The following is a 19,205-nucleotide window of genomic DNA, read 5'->3' on the forward strand; positions in this document are numbered from 1 at the left end:
GAAGCATTGTAGATCAGGAACTGCGACACGATTAAACCATATTAACCCATAAAAGCAGGAAATATGTCACAATGCCCACTTGGATCAGCAGTAACTTTTATCGCAAATTGTCCATTTTTATTTTCTGTTACGTAATTAAATAATTCTTATAAAACACTTCATTTACATAAACGTGGTCTTTTCGAAGATCAACAGTTTGGATTTTAGGAAAAGCCTACTGATATTCTGTAATATACAAATGCCTAAGCAAGCTAAACCTATCGCCAAAAAAACCGACGCACTTTATATAATTCATAAAACACCTTGACTTTTCGACAAAATATTACGTTTGGATCTGAAAAAATATTATGTTTGAGTAACTGGCATCGGTTCAAGGAAGAACTGTGGCCTCTACAAACAAGCAATTTCGTTAGGTTAAAATAAAGTCAAAAAATTTTTTTAGGTTAAAATAAAAAAGGCCCTAGTTAATGCCGTGTAAATTTTCGCTAACAAACTCGGAAAGTCAAGGACTTTTCGCTGATAAAACCAGTTAAAATATCTAAACCTATATAACTGTCATCTAAACATTTATACAACGTTTGTTTTTAGACAGAAATAATTTTAGTATTTTAATATTTATGGTTAAAATATGTTCCTAATTCCTAAATCAATTACTAAATGCCGCCATTTTAAGTCTGTTAAAGCGCCGAATTCTCATTAGTTGTCCATTCGTGACGAAAAAAATAAGCTATTAAAGTAAAACAAATCATAATCTTAAACACTTGAAAAATAAAAGCATGCAAAAATATACAACGAAAAAATTAAACGAATAATTGGGGCGTTTAAGAAGCCCAAAGATTGCATTTGTCTTTAAAATACAGATTAAAAGCTTGCAAAAATCTCCTTAAGATTATGACGTTTCCTTAAATCTGTGTTTCGGGAATGCAAAGTTTGTTTAGTTTCCAGAGACGCTAATCAACTCCTTGGATTTATTTTGGCGAAAATGTTGAGCGGTATTGTGCAAATTTGCGGAGAAACGCTTTCGTCAATCGAAGTCAAGGAGATTTGCACATCGGTAAAGAAGCACCAAGTAACTGTGCTGTCTCTGAGAAAATGCAAGGTACCTAACCTGACTATAACTGCCTAAAAATAGAAAAAAAAAGAAAAAAGATTTTTCCAGATTGCATTCCATTCCCTTTGAGCCAAAGAACATTTCAAATCAAACCACTCATTTATGTTCTGTAGTCTTGCTTCTGCAATCTTACAAGACCTTCTCGTATTAAAGTCAGCACCCTTATTTGTTTTTATTTAAAAAAGTGCATTTTTTTGGTAGAATAAATTTAATGAAGTTTTTCCGCTGGTAAGCGCAAATAAAGCAACCCGGGCAACTACAGGGTTGGTAATATGTTTTTTTTTTATATTAGTTAAAAACGACAATTATTTTTAACTTTTGCTATGTTGCGGAATAACTGGGATTCGGGATTGTTAATTCACGGGAAATCCCGGGAATTTCCCATCAAAACATTCCTGGAGAGGAACCCTAGCGTAGATAAATTAACTTCAAGTTGCAACCCAAATACAAACAATAAATCATGTTATTTATATAATTCTATCAATGCAAGAAGATAGCTTTTTATATGTTTTTTGCATAACTACAAAATAAATTTCAGGTTGAACAAAAAGATTTTGAACGTCTTATGAGAGCTGTCGGCAAAACCTCTTCAGTGCTTCAATTAAATCTAAACCTTGGCATCTTGAACAATGATGAAAGGGTTTTGTTTCTTACAGAAGCTCTAAACCTAAATAGGTCAATTCAGTCACTTTTGTAAGTGTTTTTTTTAGGTTTAACATAATGGCTTATTGCATTTGGTTTCATTATCATGGTGTGTTTTTAATAGGTATTTTTTATATTTGGGTAAGGAATGGTATTCTGTTTGTCTCAGTTCAATTTAAGCTTCAAGTGACAAATTAAACACTTCCCATTTGTTTATCACAGATCAAGTCATTAGCAAATGACCAGTGAAATGACACACCTAGTTTAGTTATACGACTGTTAAAGCTTAAAATAGCAAACCAATAAAAAATCGAAAATTTAGGACCTAATTTGCCTAAAGAAACTCAAGTTTATTTTATTTATGTTGTCATAACTATCAAGCTAACATTAATTCATATAAAACTATTAAAATACGAAAGCAAATTAATAAAAAGTTGTTTTACAATACAAACCTTGCGTGTTTAGCATTTAAACCCATTATCTTGCTCCAAATGTTGCCAGTATTCATGGGAATCCTCTTGGAGACAAAGGATTTGGTTTAATTTCAAAAGCTTTATGCCAGCATCCATCCATTGTGAGTCTTGATATCGGCGATTGTCGGCTGACTGATTCTTGTGCCAAACTTATCTGTAATTTGCTGCCGCCCGATGGAGCTAAGTCAGGTGAGGTGTAAAAATACAAGTTCGCTATTACGTAGATTTGTATGTTAAAATGTAATATTGTAAATATCTTTATTTAATAAGCCTTGCTTTGATTTGTCTGATTTTTTTGATTTTTTGTAGGAACACTTAAAAAACTTTTTTTGCATTATGCTGACAAAATTACTATTTAGTTTAGTTACGTATTGAGTAAGATCATTATTACATTAAAACACCTAAGCAAAAATCACTTAATGGCTCAACACTTTTGATTACTGGACAATATTTAACAGTTTACTGATTCTTTTGGTTTAAATCTATTGAGAAGTAAAATATATTTAAGTTTAAAAAAATTGTTTATGGCCATTAAGTGTTAACATATTCATATTGATATTTTTTTGTCAACCCTTTTTTGCCTTTTGATTTTTTATCACATTTTTGCCCCTAAAATGTCAAATATTCTGCTTTGTTGTACTACACCAGGAATTAAGGAGTTGGTCTTGAGTGCAAACCCTGGCATCTCACAAGTTGGTTGGTCCAAGTTGTTCTGTGCGATTGCTGCCAGTTCTTGTCTGCGATCATTAAGTGTGGATTACAATCCTGGTATCGGGGATATCGGGGCTCGTATGTTGGCTGTTGTAGTAGCTGGAAACAGAACTTTGCAGTCGTTAGACCTGGAAGGCTGTGAATTGACCAATGCATCTGCACAGGTTTGTCATTTACTTATAACCAGATTGTAACAAAGGTGTTAATTAAATAGGTTATAATGAAGGTGTTATGTAATGTTTACTAATATTCCCTAGTACACAAGATGCCTTTAGAAAGGCTTGCTGAAATCAGACAGCCTGATCAGCATGCAGTGCAAGCAAGGCCAGGCTAGAAAAAAAAAACACCTGCAATGAGGTTTGAACTCACAACCTAGGAACCTCACCGCATGTAAGTTGTTGTTCTGGCCTCGCTTGCACTACAACCCTGATCAGGCTGATTTCACGAAATACAAGGGTTTGCTCCATGAAAACCGCAGGTTGGTAAGCACTACTTTACTGGTAATTCGTTTATCTCTTTACATTCTCACCTTGTGACTGTATTAAGTAGCTGCCAGAGACACAAGGATATTCTCACGGTAACGATACAAAATGGTGGAAATAAATTGGAAAGTGAAAACACTTTTTGTGAGGAATTCAAATTGGGTTAAAAATGCTATGTGAAATGCGTCTTCTGTACTGTATAGGTTTATAATCGTTGACCAGTAGGAGTCCAATAAGGCTTGATCACAGAATACACATTGTGTGTTTCAGTAACATCACCTAGTTCGGTCTTTTTTGCCAATAGGCTATTTTTCTGATGTGTAATCTGCAGGGTTTAATTATCTCTTGTTTACAAGTGAACGTCATTAACAGATTTGTTATTTGTAGAATAAATACTTGGAAGTAAATTTCACTTAAAATATTAAACATGTCTGACTAAAGTACTTATTTTATAAAACTACCACTATGAAATGCTGAAAATGTTAATGAGTAATTGATCTTATTTAACCTGAACAAAATACAGATCCTTTTGTGAAATTTACTATTTTTAAAGTGAATCTCATTCGACTTTAAATTTTCGCAGATATTTCTGGATTTGTTGGAGAATTTTCCCACCCCCCTTAAAAAGTTAATCCTGTCTGAAAATGAGATTTCCCTGAAAGTCCAAAGTGAAATTAATGCTTGTCTTGTTCAAAATGGCTCTTCTGGAGAGGAAAGTGCATGACAGTAGAGTTTAGCAGTATTTCTTATTCATATATATTTTCATTTTATTTTAGTTTTTATTAGTGCAGTAAACTAAAGTGTAGATTTACCTAAACACTAGCCAATCTTTTATTTTTGCTACTTTATTTTAAATCAAAAAACTGTGTCAATCTTTATTCTAAGCAGTATATCATGGTTTCTATTTGCAGCAACTGTTTGCCAATTGCCAACTTATCCTGTTATTAAGTCTGCTATTTTGTTTTCTGCTTTGTTTGCAATATTTATATCTCTGTACACAAACACTAAACACCAAAGTAGTTTTTGAGGTATTAAAAAATAATACAGTAAGTTAGCTAGAATACCTCAATCAATACTATACTAAATATAATTAACTAAATATTGAGTAATTCCATCTTAATCAGGTTACCTATTTTGGGTGTTTTTGTAAGACATTGAATTGAACGAGCATTGACCAAGCACTCAGTTACAGTTTAACTCTTTATACATTTCCAAATTTGGTTTTACTTTTAACTGTGTTTTTATGGCTATTTCCCCTTTGTATTTACACCATTTTTTTATTTGTAGGTTTAGTATAGCACTTAGTAAGCGTCTTGTTTTTAGCAACACAAAATAAATAATTTTGTTATCTTTCTCATATATATACTTATTGGACCGTTCCAATATTACTGATTTGTCTGTTTGGTTCCTATACGCTTCAGGGTTTTCTAATTTCAGTTAAAATCAATTTTTTTCTTACCAACTTATTTGAAGACACTCGTTAAATTCTGTATTTCACTGAACTTTTGAAATAAATACTGGTAACAAAAAAAATATTAAAATGAACACTTGGTAAAAATGTGGTTAAAATGATGATAAAAAAGTCATTCTTTTCAGATGGCATTGGATTTATACAAGTAGCCTACCTTGGACTATGTTTAAATTGTTCTGAAACACTTTTTATGTATAGTTTTTTTTGCAACTCTTTGACTGTTTTAGGTTGTTTTGGTTAAAGATTTTTTTAAATACCCAGTAGTCCAAATGCATACAATATCCTAAAAAGGTTAAAAAAACTAAGATAATTATGAGGGAGATGACAGAATTTTTTTTGTCATAACCTTCTTTTTATAATAGTTGTGGTCTTTAAGCTGCCAGTGTCCAAAAAGTGTTTGCGCTTCACACAACTGAGTTTTATTATAGAGCACACAACATTTTTAATACAGTGTTTTACGTATGTAGTGAAATAAAGGAATTATATGATAGCATAAAACGGTTTTGTGCAAAATACTCTTCCACATTTAAGGCCATGTGTCATTAAGTATTGGCATTTAAATATTTTACTTGGTCCACCGGGAAATTTCCCCGACCATAAGACTAAGCAGTGGTCATTAACCTAAAGTTCACAGAAAGATTTCACGGTATACTTTGATGGCAGTTGAGTTTTATGTTATTGAACAAACTTTTGTTATTATATAGTAGTTTGAAAATGAATTGCATAGTCAAAAAGGTCGAGTAGATCGACTTTAGGTTGATTAAGACGTTTTGATACTAGCTTGTATCATTTTCAGTAGAATGTGACATTTTTGGCTTTGAAATTCATTATGCATAGTGCAGTATTTAGTTATTATCCTTTGCAAAACCATGTCTCATGCTAGACTTGTACTTAATAAGTGTACTTCGCAAGTTATTAAGTAAACCAGCATATGTGACAACAGGTCTATATACCGTGTTGTACGGACAAAAGTAAAAAAAATGTGCTTAATGTAGCACTGAATATAATATAACGATAATTCTTGATCAGTAACAGCAGAAAACTAAACTAGCAATTCAGGTAAGTTTCTGGCTTTGAAAGAGTATTCTACTGAAACAGTACTTAATTCAGCCATTTTTTGAGGAATTTTAGGTCATTGTAGCCAAATATTTTGAACAATCCTTTCAAACTTAAACAAAACTCTTTTATGAACAAAACGCGGCTTAAAAACGCCTAAAATCCTTTTGATCCGAGCCGGCTTCTTCTCTTCACTTGTCTCGCCGCCTTTTCGCTCAGTTCAACGCTGGCAAGGCGCACAGCCGGACTCTGGTAATCTTGGGCGGTCTCCTTGGCTTCAACCGCCGCTCTGAACGTGTCCAAAGCCATGGAGAATCGTGACTGGTTATAGTGATTGACTGCGTAGTTATGCAGGCACATGCCGTACACGTGACGGGTAGGAGCCTGATTTCCTAGTGTTTGTTCCAGGAGGTCCAGCGCCTCTTTAAGCGACTGTTCTTCGCTTTTGTGATCCTTCACAAGGCCCTCTACATGAGCCACGTTGAAACGGCACCAAGCCAGTCGGATTTCCAAGTCGGTGCAGTTGAAGGGAATGCGTTCGCGCAAGTCGTTCATCACCTGGAAAGTTTGAAAGATTTTTAGCTAGAAGACGGGATGCCCGATAATATCGGATCGGAGCCAAGTAGTATCGGCACTCGATACTAGGTTGTATCGGTGCGGATCCGATATCAAATTAATATAGGAATTTTAGCCATTACCTGCGATATAGCGCTGCCATTTCTACACGAAAATGTAATATTATGAAACAATATTAGGTTAACAACAGGAAGTAACTAAACTTTTCAACCATAAAGCAAATTTTGGCTTAATAACTTAGAAAAATGACTTTTGAATGTTTTAATTTCACCTATTTTGCTTGTTGGAGCATAGTGATGACGTCATTATGTATCAGATCGGATCGCGATAGTTTTTGTCCAAAATATCGGTTATCGGAATAAAATATCAAGTATCGGACATCCCTAGCTGGAAGTGTTGCGTATTTTTAGATGTAAGGCCAGCGGCTTTCGATTCGTTAAAAAGTCCAATTCGTAAGTGTATACAATAAATTACGAAAGCCTGGAACCTTCAATTTGATGTAAATTTGTCATTACAAAATTACTTAAACCAGTTATCTTTAGCGCACAAGCCAAACCTTGTTTATAATTTTCTTTTCAGTTTTCTTTTTTCAAATAACTGTTATCGACTCTGTCCGAGAAGTATATTTCCGAATTCGGCCTCACAGCCCGACTTTTATGGCTTGCAACAAGACCGAATAACCTTGTCACACTTTTGGTCCAAAAAATTGCGAAAATTTGACAATTTTTTACGAATTTAGTTGTGTTGATCGACAGTTGTAAGGCATTTGACCGCATATCGGCAACTTCTAAAGGTCTGTGAGAATATTAAGCACATAAATTTTGGTTTGAACTATTCATTTTTCCTGGTTGTCGAAAGTTTTTTTCTTTTCGTGAGGTTGGTATGTACAAAATAAATGTAAATTTTTAAACATATAAAAAATCGCTCAAACAAGTCCGAACGCCGGTAAGTTGTGTTTACAAAGTCGCTGGTAATTTTGCGGATAGTTAAGTGAGCGTAGTACTCCACAACACAGTTTCGCAAACGTCATGAAATGTGATTTTGGGTTCATTTTGCGCTTTGGCAGACTTTCACTATGCTGTACGTTCTACGGGTAATCTTTTACGTTGGTTTACTATGGAAGAGTATGAGCCTATATCGACATTTTTGCGACTATAGCCTAGGTTACCTTCACTGTATAGTGCTGTACGTTGTGAAGATATCGCTTTCCCGTCTTTGCCACAAGCAGGTCACATGACTCTCGCATCCCCAGCACACAACTGCTGATGCCCAGGGCCGCCTCGTTTCCCTCACAACAGAGACCAAATAACGATGCTGCTATTCCGAAGAACAAGTTCGCCTCAAAGTACTTCTCCGCATCTTTAAGCTCATCTGCAAATCGTCGTGTGCTTTCGCCACTAGCCTCCACAAAGTCAATGATAAGCTGGAGTAGGTCTGAGCCAAGCCTTTCCGCGTGATTGTAGTGGCTGGTTTTTACGCAGCAAACGTGAAAGTTGACGAGGAAGACGGCGTCCCTCAGCTGCGCGCCGAGCCTCGATCGAGCGTTGAAAACGTTAAAGGCCTTGTCTAGTTCGTCGCTTCGCACCAGCTTAGCTGCTTGATCTGTCGAATATTTTCAACAAAAGCAAACTTTATAAGTGCTATGAGTTTAATGTTACACGTGGTGCCTCTGGAAAAGCTTACCGACATCAGTCGGCCTAATCGGGATTTTCGTGTGCGCAAGGCCAGGCTAGACAACTATCCTGCGGTAGGTTCGAACTCACAACTTCCGGCCAAAACATGACCGGCTTTCAGGGTTATATCATTTTAAAAGGCATTAAGGTTGATTTGTTGTTATTTGTTAACGACGAAAGATTTGTACTAACAGATACACGTGTAACAGTGACCGTCCCTTCGATTAATAACCTTAAAATAGTGTCCTATCGTTTTTTAATGATACTGAAGCTTAGCTATAGTATGTAACTTTTAAAAACATACATTCTTGTGCAATATTATTAAATTTATACTCACCGCGCTTTCCTTAAACTAAATTTAAGTACTTGATTTATTTACCTCCCGCCATTGATGACAGATGATTTTTGCAATAACGTTAGTTATACAAAAAATATGGGTAAAGATAAACACGACGGGTTAGTTACCTTCCAAAATGAAGACCTGATCTATCCTCGGTTTAACTTTCCTGACACCGTCAACAACATCGTACCCAGCTGTAAATATAGATAAGTTGCAAGTTGAGATAAAAAAGAAGGTCAACTATGTGTTAACTTTCTGGGGGTAAAATAGAGGTCGACACATCAAAGTTATTTTTTACGATGAAATGAAAAAACGATAAAACGTATTACATAACCATTAGCAGTATGTAAAGGGGTTATTTTCAAATGAAGTATAATATAAAACATCTGTTTAGTCGTTAAAAAATTGCCATTGACCCGATTAAAACAATTTTAGACCACATTTAAAAGATCCAGGCTATCAGTATAACTCTTTATGACAAAACGTAATTAGAACAAGTACTAAAGTCCAAGTTGATTAACCGAAATACTCCACTCAAGTCCTATAAAACGCCAACTCGAGTCGATTGATAAACGTAGGTAATTAGCCTACAACCATTTTACCACTAAAGATCCAATAAAATGGTAATTTTAAGTTCATGTTTCCGTTTAAAATTAACTTTTATTGTATAATATAGTCATTCATCAAATCGTGCAAAAATTATTCAATTTTCTAATATTTTGACAAACAAATGAATGGATTTTTACAATTGAAACAATTTTGTTTAAATAATTGAAGTTAACGTCTCACGAATTTACGTATATTGTGCAGTTTTATTACTGCTACGTGTGAAATTACGCTCGCACCTGCGTCATATGGGTGCGCTGACGTAGATTTATCTTCTCTTAACGTTGATTGGTTCCCAACATCGAGAGAGCACGTGATGACGTCTGAAATACGTAGCGTATAACATATAGCTGCATTACATCACACGTGTGTTCGTGTGTAGATCAAATTACGCACATTACACGCTAACAGTATGATTTATATAGTAAAATAGATTACTATTATTATGAGTACCGTAGTGGTTGGTATTATGGTATTTAATTTATATACCGAAACGAGGTTTTTTAAGGCAAAAAGACGACTGTCGATCAAATAGTAATTTATTAACTTCTTAAATCAATTAAACAAATAGTCAAAACTGAAACTCTATATATCAACCATATCATTCGTCCGTAATTTCTCTCTATAGCGTTAATAATCTTATTAGTTTCTTTTTGTATTTTATTGACAAAGTTGCGATTTCAGCAAATAACATGATTAAAAGTCATACAATTAGGCCTATAGCCTACTATCGGACCTATATTGTACGACTCGCATTACTTTATTCATTTGGATAACATCGAAAATGGTTGAGATGTAAGTAACCCTAACCCTAACCGTACGTTTTAAGCTAAATAGGCAAAGTAATTAGTTTTATTTTCACTTGAACACACACCTTGGTCTTGTTTAACTCCATTTTCTTCCCATTGGGCGATTGATTCGTTCGGTCTATTCTTCTGATACCAACTTTCGACTGCTTGCATAACACCATCTCTAAGTTCCCCGATTGCAAACACTGAAGAAAAAAACTCTTTAAGTTACTAGTTGCACAATTTAAAGATCAGATTTGTTTAGTAATTTATCTTTGTCATTTTAGGCAACATTTTTTTTGCGGATCCAGGTTTTATTTAAGAAGTGGCCACGATTTTTAGAAGACAAATCAAAAAAATGAAGACAATCAAAAAATTTATCTTAAAAACGTTTGTTGGTCACTAGCGAAGCGCAAATAGAGCGAAGCGCGAAAAAAAATGCGTTTAATTTGGTTGAGATGGCAAAATTTTCTATTTAAAAGGGTAGGCCTACGTGACGTATAAAGCACATAAAAGAGATTCGCGTATTGCTCGAAATAACAGCATTTATATATTAATTTGACAAAAATCTCACGTTATACAGTTTATGAGTTTATATGGCGTAGGCCTATATGCAATAATGTGCATGGCGTGTTTTAGACTAAACGATTTCTTATAACGGACAAAAAATCCAATGGGCCTAAAAAAGAACGAAGGCTTGTGCCAAGCGAAAAAAAGACGTGTTGACGTATTAAAAGTTAGTTACGAAACGGCATCCAGTTTTATGCACTTCCATGTATTACACAAAGGCCTATATAATAATATCTTGTCATTTTTATAAACACATAAATAAAAGTGTGATAAACAAAGTTGTCTTTAGAAATAATCAAATATTTTTGATAAGTTAAGGAAACAATTTGAGGCGATAAATGCACCGAAATAAAATAGCCTTAATTAATTACGTTCAATAAAAAATCTATTTGTTTCAATTAGTGTGTTAAAATCGTTGGATTTCATCGCATATAATGCCAAACATAGGTTTACAACTCTTTAGATTTGTTCAAAAAGTTCAGAAAGTTTGCACAAATAGGTTTGTTATTTGGAGCATAATGGTTGGAAGTTGTAGTAAGACGCATTAAGAATATCAAAGCCCATACAGAAGTAGGTCGCATTTTGAACGTTTCTAAACGCTCAAAATGATATACCGGTACCTACTTCTGCGGGGGCTTTGATATACTTAATAGGTTTGTTATTGTGTGAGGTTTGTTTACCTTGATCCTGTGTGACTTGCGTAATGAGCGCGGGAGATGCATTCAACGATGATGAAACATCAGCAGCAACGTCATGCTGGTTTAATGATGCTGACTCGTTTGGAATAGTGACGGTGATATTGCCTACTGATAAAACGTACGCACTAGCAGGATAAAGTTTGAACACTCCCTTTAAGACCAACAACTATATCCAGCAGATGATTAGAAGATTATTTATTTATTTGCACGCCCAAATAAACATGTTTACGTAGCTTTAATTGTTTTTGAAAAAAAAATTTACCACCATAGATCGACGCTACTTTCGATTATGGTTAACGGGTTGTGGTGATATAATTAATGAAATACAAAAAAAATCCCTTTAATCTAAAAGTGACATATTCGGTTACTTTATCCAACAAAATATCTATGTGTTAAAATTTTCCCTTTTTGCGTTACAACAATGTTTTTTGTGGATATTTTAGGTGTATAGCAATTAGCATGTACCACAGTCTTACCGCTACTCCTCCGTAGGGCGTTTTGCGCTATTTGAGAAATTGCTGTAAGGTCGTTGTTTTGCAGCAGAACAATCAGTTCTTCCGCAGACTTCGATGGGTCTTTTTGGTACCAGCTTTCCAACGCGTACATAATCCTGTGCCCGAGCCTGTCTAAATACAATTTTTTTGGACTGCGCTCAAGGCTAGATTAACCATTAAACAATTTAAACACAGGTTTAGGGCATCCAGAGAAAGGTGGCACCATGAAGCAATTATTGTTGCATATACATTTGATCGGTTCTACACTAATCATTTCTCAGAAAACTGATTTAAGGCAAATTAAGCGCTTAGGCCTATTCATAATGTTTACAAATGTTTTGTTTTTTAAATTAAGTTGTTATATACTTCAATTTTTATATCAGGCCCGCGATCGTAAATCCTAACAGTTATCCGGCCCGTTAAGAGAAAAGTTTGGCGACCCCTGTTCTAACCACTACTTTTGAATATATAATCACCAAATAGATACCTTTAGGCAAGCGGTCAATTTCCTGTGCTGTCAGTTGCAATGTGTGTCTTAAAAGAGTTTGTTCTTGGTTTGTCAGAAGCTCACTTTCAATGACTTTAAAGACTGTAAGAAAAAAAGATTTTACCAATTGACCCATTTAATTGAATTAATGAAGGCAATAAATTGTCTTACCCTTGTCTAGCTTTAGTCTTTCTGGTGGTATGTTGTAATGAGGTGGATTTTCTAAATTGAAACAAGTTAAATTATTGTCAGCGCTTGAATTAAAAGGTTGTGCTATGTGGGGCGTGGGCTATATAATCACCTTACAAAAAAACAAATCTTAAATACGTTTTATAAGGCCAATAGAACTATTAGGCTAAGCTGGATTGTTATTAAATAAACTACTTTTATAACAATTTAACTTCTAAACTCCGTATTAGTATAACTTACCCGTGTGTCCACAAGGCCTAAAAAATAAAACAGAAAAGTCGTTTTGGGGTTGTAAACACACAGTTTTTTAGCTGCAGATTTTTGCACGAGTTCGCTAAAAATAAAAGTGTTTTTAAGATTAATTTTTCATAACGTCACGTCATAACTTAGCTTTGTGACGTCATCCCTAGAAATGTTTATTGTCCCCCAACAACAATCCTAGGTCCGCCTCTGCACTGGAAAAACTTAAATCACATTTTTTCCATTAAATTGCTTTTATAAAGGTTTAATATTTTCTCTACCTTGCTTCTTCATGTCTGTTGACAACGAATTGGAAGTTGACTCGAATAGGAGTTGTTGCTTGTGTAGAAGTGGGTGTACTGGGGACAGTAGCCGGGCTAGATTCACGCGAACTCATTGTAATGAAGCGTATATCAAGCAACCTGTATATAATGGCGTGCCGTATCTGAAATAAAACTTGATTTTATTTTAGCGGCGTTAACGCTGATTTCGTTCTAATGCTTGATTGTTAACCCTATTAAAATATACAACCAGATCTATTTTTTTACGACATTATAAAGACCTTATAACGGGGACTTTAGTTATCCAAAGGTTTTCCTGTAACCTGTTCGTTTAACAGCAGCTGAGAATTGGCAGTTAGTATTTGTAGCGTGTTGCTGCGGAATTGTTTTGGCGGTCACAAAAGGCCAAACGGTACAACTGTTCTGACGTAATAAAAATGATAACCTAACAGCCAAGCATTTTTAAATAGGTAGGCTAGATTATTTTTAGCTCTTTTTAGAATTGCCTTCTGAATCGGCTTCGTGATAGCTGGGCAATGTTGGATGTACTTTGTTAAATACTTGTTTTTTTAAACTGACTGTTGCACAACTATTGTTGAAATCGCGGATTGACGATAAAAAAATCCAATTAAAATACTGCACAAAATCCGTTTTTTATAAAGTTTGTGTGGTTTTCACTTAAAATTTGTTTATCAACAGATAACTGTTTAAACCTATTTACCATTTGTAAGGCATATTTCTGCCCTGATAATGCGAATACATTATGTAAAACAGTGATTCCTAATCGAGTGCCGTATTAAACACTCAAGGGTGACTAAGAATATTTGAAGTTATTTTCGAATTTTTGCTCTATTTGCTAGTCTCTTGATACAATTTTTTATGTACATTGGAGTACTAGTGTACAGTTTTAAGTTTGTTATGACATTTAGTTAACCACTTAAGCAAAAAGCTATTAAGGGCGCCGCGAACTATTTATATTTCATAAAGGATGTCGTAAATTAAAAAAAGTTAAGAACCACAGCTCTAAAACGTACCAGCTGGCTCTTTTAAAAGGCTTAGCAAAACAATACCAACTAAAAGTCTTTAACCTAATGTACCTGGTTTTCGCTGACTAACCTATAATTGAAATAAACAAACCAACAAATAAATAACTGGCTGCTTTGCAAAAATAACAAGGCGGTGTCTGCAAAACAACAAACAACAACAAAGGTGATTTAAATCCAACTGCTGTCTGCAATATAATCGACCTACCTGGCTGAGCAATCAGTAGCGTTATGATGAAATACACCGAAGTCAATGCTTCCTGTGAAGAGACTGTAGGCGTTGGTTGGAAATATGAATCATGCTAACTGTTAAGCAGCTCCTTTGCTAACTTACCTTTCGGTTGGCGTTATATTTCTATTAATTGAAGCTACTTGTGATTTTAAAGGGGAAAATTTTTTTAATTGCTGCGTCGTTTAGCATAATTACCAAAATTCAATTTAATGGTGACTAGGTCCAACGTTAAACGCAGTAAGTTTTTAAGGAGAAAGTGTGTTGAAAACGGGATTATAAAGAATTACTTTTAACAAAATACAGCACTATTTTTGTCAATTCTGTCGTTTTTAATTATTTTTATCAATCACGCATGACCTTTCATTGTGTCATAAATTTCATCTAAATTTTATTATGAGTAGGGCGAAAATTTTTCGACTTGTTAAAAAAAGTCAAAATTTACACGTTAGGTCAAAATTAGTCAAAAATTTGTCAAAATCAAAATGCACATAAATCGTTTACAAAATTAAAAAAAATATATAGTCTTCAGTTCTTTGAAATTTATCGTTCAATTTTATCAAAAAAATTTAGTTTTGAATTGTGTTCAAAGTCATTTTAACCGTATTATATCTTTATTAGAGCAATACACAGTATAAAAAACATGTGATTAACGACGCCTAGGTTATTTAAATTATGTATTTCTAATAGGTCAAAATTTTGTCAAAATAAATTATATTTCGGTTAAAATTTGTCAAAATTTTCATTTTTTAGGTCAAAAAATATTCGCCCTAATTATTAGTTAGTTGGTATTTCTTGCTCGGTTCACTAATGGCGCCTTAAAGTTGATATTTAAAGCATATGTTGAAGGAGAAAATCAATGATAAAAACGACAGCACTTTAGGATAACATATAGGTAAAACTGAGAGAAATAAAATACATATTAACCCGGTTATTCTATCCAATTTCAAGTTGTGTTTAATTTGTTTGCAAAACTACTTTTTTAGTCGCGTTGGAACGTTTGTGAAAGGTTACAAGCCCAAATCGTATTGGTGCCGATATTTACATAATATATAAATATAATAAGAAAGTGACGATTCATATACCTGTAAGCGTTCAAAACTCAATATAATTGAAAATATTTGCTCACAACTTTCCCAGAGTAATGCTAAAATACCTACAAATCAGATCACAAAAAAGCTTGTCTCAAAAGAAAGTTTAAATCGAGAGTCTTTCTTAAATTTGTCCCACAGTTATTCTACAGCTGCAGCTTAGAATTAGCAGCTATTCTTAAGCGAGTCGCTGCGGAATTGTTTTGGCTGTCACAAAATGCCAAACCTTACTACTGTTTTGTTGTATTGAAAATGCGATCAATGCTACATGCTTTAATGTACAACTACATAGTTTCGAGGTCATAGATAATTTCGTTACTTTTGCGTATTTAACAGTTTAAAAACCTTACACAGCAACAAGTAAATTAACTTAGATAGCCTAACAGACCAGCACATTATGTTGATATCGACCAGAAAACGGTGTCGAAAAGTTTATTGACGCGAACTTTGAAAAAGAACGGTAGAGACGAACTGTGGTAAAAAAGCGAACTTAGCGAGCGCGAAGAAGCGTGAATATTGCACAGCGCAAGACAAGGGACCTAAAAAAGCTGCCACTGACCAAGAATCATGTCTTTGATTGCTTTCACGTACTGCGCCGGCACCCAGTAAATCCAGTACCTGCGAAAAAAAGTCACAGTAGTTGCTAATTTGTTTTTTAAAGTCATGCAGCTATTGATTTAATGGTCTAAAAGGCATAGTTATTACTGATATAGCTTTAATACGCAATGTTATTGTTAATATGGTTTTCAAAGTCACGGCTAAGCCGAAAACCATAGTTAATGCTGTTATGGTGCCAAAGGCGATAGTAATTTGTTATACAGTGCTAAAAACATGGTGATTGCTGAAATGGTGGTAAAAGGCACTGGCAGCATTAACCTGGCATTAACAGAAACAACTTTAAAATCATTTTATAACTTTTGTGAATATGGATGCCACTTGCCAAACATAAGTTGTCAATAAACATTAAAGTAAATATAATGCTCTAAAGATAATTGAAGTTAATATTACTTGAATAAGTATAGCTTATTATGCCCAGTGCTTCGTTTTAAATTTTGTTGATCATAATGTTTGTTATGAAAACATTCCTAAAGATACTGAGTTATAGAAGTCAAAAAAGATATTAAAACTATTTGCTTCTCAGGTCCATGATACATGAGTAATCTTCTAAATTTCTAAGATCTATTAACATCAAAAAGTATTAAGTTCCCAGTTTAAAAATAATGCACACCTGCTTTGTTCCGTAGGCCCCTTTTGCAGTGCAAGCATGTGGTACTGTTCATGGCCAAATATGGGCTCAGATACCACTTGCTTTATCGAAGTCATGTTTACTTTGTCTGTACGCTCTTTCGTGCCAATCCAAACCTGATCGGATTCTAGTTTGAACGTGAGACGAACCTGAAAAAAATGTATTTTAAAGAATTTTCTGGAGCTTGAAGTAAAAATTGTATATATTTATTTGATCAAACAAATAGTTTAGTTTATTTCTGGTGAACAAGCAAATAGTTTAGTTTATTTCTGGTATAGGCATTGGCAGTGTTTTTAAGGGTAAACACAAAATAAATTAGCATTAAAAAGTGCAAATCAAACATGAGCTATCAGTAGAAGAGTGGCCCAAATAAATGATAAAAGATTCATTCTTTTATTTGCATACGTTTTGGCAAGTGAAATGATTCGCGTTTATCTCAACCTCATTTTCCCGCACTGAAGATGGCATAAGCACTTGCCGGAACGTTTGCAAATAAAAGAATGAATCTTTTATCATTTATTTGGGCCACTCTCTTTTCTACTGAAGATTATGAACAGATCCGTGTTCCTAAACACAGGTCATGTATTTGTATTGCTTCCACATTACCCTTATATTTTGGGGAAATCTTGCTGAGAATCAATCTTGACAAATCTTAACACATTAACTACTGCAGTGGGCGACACAATTGAATCAAACAGCCACCCAATTTTGAGTCGCAACCCATAGGTTAAAAAAAATGATTCAGAGAATGTATTCAATTCATATTCAATTTTCACTTAATTTTTTTACAAGAAACATCAACTAAAAAATTGAAAGATTACTGACAATTTTTTTGGAGTTAAGTAATGCTTTTATGCAAAAATAGAAAACATAATATGCATAATTTGCCTTGTGCCCATATTTGTTGACCATGCCATAAAGGGGAATATCTGGAAGGCTATCATTTCCGTTTTTGTAGGCAGGCATCGCATCATCTGGTATTCCATCATTAACAATCTACAACAAAGTCAAAAAAGTTAAAAACTGAATGTTAAAAAACAGATTGTGTCTACTCAAATTTAAATCCCTAAAAACAATGTCAAATGTAAATACTGATTATACTCAGCAAATGTACCAAAAACTTAACTATACAAAACTTTTGAGAAAAGAGAAATCGAAGCAACATAACTGTGAAATATCTACACTTACTTTTGCGTGTGGCTTTTGTTTCGACAAGGGCTCTTTGGTGACTTTTTCCGCTTCGCTCGTCGATGTTGAGCTGGATTCAGCTTTCGCATTGGCGCTAATAACATCGGTTAATTTCGACCCGACCAACATTAGTTTTGAACCCGACACAATGCCAGCTTGAGATAAGGTCTGGTTGTCTCGTAAAAGACCTGCAGGTGACAAAGACATAATATTTTTATGTTTCCAACAGTTCTGCATCAACATACAAAGCTAAAATATTTGATGTGTGAAGCAGAAACATTCGCACTCATCTAGAATCCTACAACACCAAATTATTTAATCAACGTACATTAATTGGGTTAGGGTGCCGGTTAGCAGTTGGGTTGGGCTGGGGTGGGTCAAGTATTATTATATGTATTCTCCTCGTTTTTAATTTTGAATACTGGTTTTGTAACTGTAGTTTGTGAAACTGCAAAAAAGTGTGGTAGGATTCTAGAGCGGCATTGAAAAACTTTCAAATTTAAAGTTAAAAAAACAACTTTTAAATTAAAAAAATCCAAGTACGGTACCAAACATAAATATTGTGTAATTTTACCAGCAGATATTGTAACCTAAAAGTTTATTCCAACACAGTCAATTTTCTGCAATCATCTAAAAATTCAGGAACTTTGCAACAAATTTTTCATGCAAACATTTGCAAGATGCATATTTTAATAATAATGTCGATTAAAACAAAAAAATTGAGAGTTTAGCATTACAGTGGACCTTAAAGGGTTGTAACCAGTCTAAAAATGTTTTTTGATCAACACAATAATATAGCAAAATTTTACAAAATTATAAAGATAAGCTTACCTTTAAACATAAGCTTTTGCATGGCCGGCTGTACCCCCGTTGTGTCATGTAAGTGGGTCTTTAGCGATTCCACGGTCGTATTGGCGTCCCAGGTTACCTTCAGTTTGTTTTTGTTGTGCACAACGACAAACGAAATATTGTTTGCTGGGGTTTTTGTTTCAATTTCTTCGACCTTTTCAACACTCGTGTCCTCAACTTGCTTTGAAACTGTCTCTTCTGGCGTATCCCCCTTGGTTTGGTCTTTTTCGCAGCTTACTGCTGCCTCGGTGGACACTGTTTCGGCACAGGATGCTTCGTCCATTGTCGCAACAACCTTGTGCTATTGTTTTTTAGTTAAAAAATGAATTTATTATTTTCCACCTGAAACGGCAATGTTCGCAGCAACGGGGATTTTTTAAATAGCGTCAGTTGTACAGCAGACCGCGACACAAATGCTGATTGTCGCCGGCGGATTAAAAAACTCACGCACTTGTTACTTGCTTTTAATAATCTTGTATGTCAAGTAAATCAGGCAATTCGGAAAAAACATTGGCAATGGTTGGTTTACATACTAAATAAAATTCATTTTAGTAGGATTTACACCTTAGTCTCCTATTTGATTAAATTATTACAAAAAGTTGTGTTTAGCCCTGTGGTCCCCAAACTTAATTGAGTGGATGGTCATTACATAGTCTCTTACATTTGCGGCC

The 19,205-nt window shown here is 34.4% G+C and overlaps 3 protein-coding genes across 3 annotated transcripts; 1 reads left to right on the forward strand and 2 right to left on the reverse strand.

Moving 5' to 3' along the window:
• The first annotated feature begins 966 nt into the window (after window positions 1-966).
• On the forward strand, window positions 967-5,034 carry LOC146134555 (leucine-rich repeat-containing protein 73-like). Its single transcript, XM_083397328.1, has 5 exons — window positions 967-1,099; window positions 1,650-1,804; window positions 2,255-2,415; window positions 2,875-3,101; window positions 4,003-5,034. The coding sequence occupies exons 1-5, from the start codon at window positions 983-985 to the stop codon at window positions 4,141-4,143; spliced, it is 801 nt and encodes a 266-aa protein (XP_083253454.1). The 5' UTR covers window positions 967-982; the 3' UTR covers window positions 4,144-5,034.
• A 933-nt stretch (window positions 5,035-5,967) lies between these two features.
• On the reverse strand, window positions 5,968-13,030 carry LOC146134556 (uncharacterized). Its single transcript, XM_083397504.1, has 11 exons — window positions 12,889-13,030; window positions 12,608-12,624; window positions 12,350-12,400; window positions 12,179-12,280; window positions 11,674-11,823; window positions 11,180-11,305; window positions 10,016-10,135; window positions 9,381-9,464; window positions 8,661-8,729; window positions 7,691-8,124; window positions 5,968-6,504 (listed from the first exon to the last, which is right to left on the reverse strand). Exons 1-11 carry the CDS (start codon window positions 13,002-13,004, stop codon window positions 6,103-6,105), a joined length of 1,671 nt encoding a protein of 556 aa, XP_083253630.1. The 5' UTR covers window positions 13,005-13,030; the 3' UTR covers window positions 5,968-6,102.
• A 2,631-nt stretch (window positions 13,031-15,661) lies between these two features.
• On the reverse strand, window positions 15,662-18,887 carry LOC146134557 (ubiquitin domain-containing protein UBFD1-like). The gene is made up of 5 exons (XM_083397369.1): window positions 18,517-18,887; window positions 17,686-17,873; window positions 17,386-17,493; window positions 16,480-16,646; window positions 15,662-15,869 (listed from the first exon to the last, which is right to left on the reverse strand). Exons 1-5 carry the CDS (start codon window positions 18,815-18,817, stop codon window positions 15,791-15,793), a joined length of 843 nt encoding a protein of 280 aa, XP_083253495.1. The 5' UTR covers window positions 18,818-18,887; the 3' UTR covers window positions 15,662-15,790.
• Window positions 18,888-19,205: the final 318 nt, after the last annotated feature.

Source organism: Ascidiella aspersa, chromosome 9 (assembly GCF_963924565.1).
Source record: "Ascidiella aspersa chromosome 9, kaAscAspe10.2, whole genome shotgun sequence".
In the NCBI taxonomy this organism is placed as follows: Eukaryota; Metazoa; Chordata; class Ascidiacea; order Phlebobranchia; family Ascidiidae; genus Ascidiella; species Ascidiella aspersa.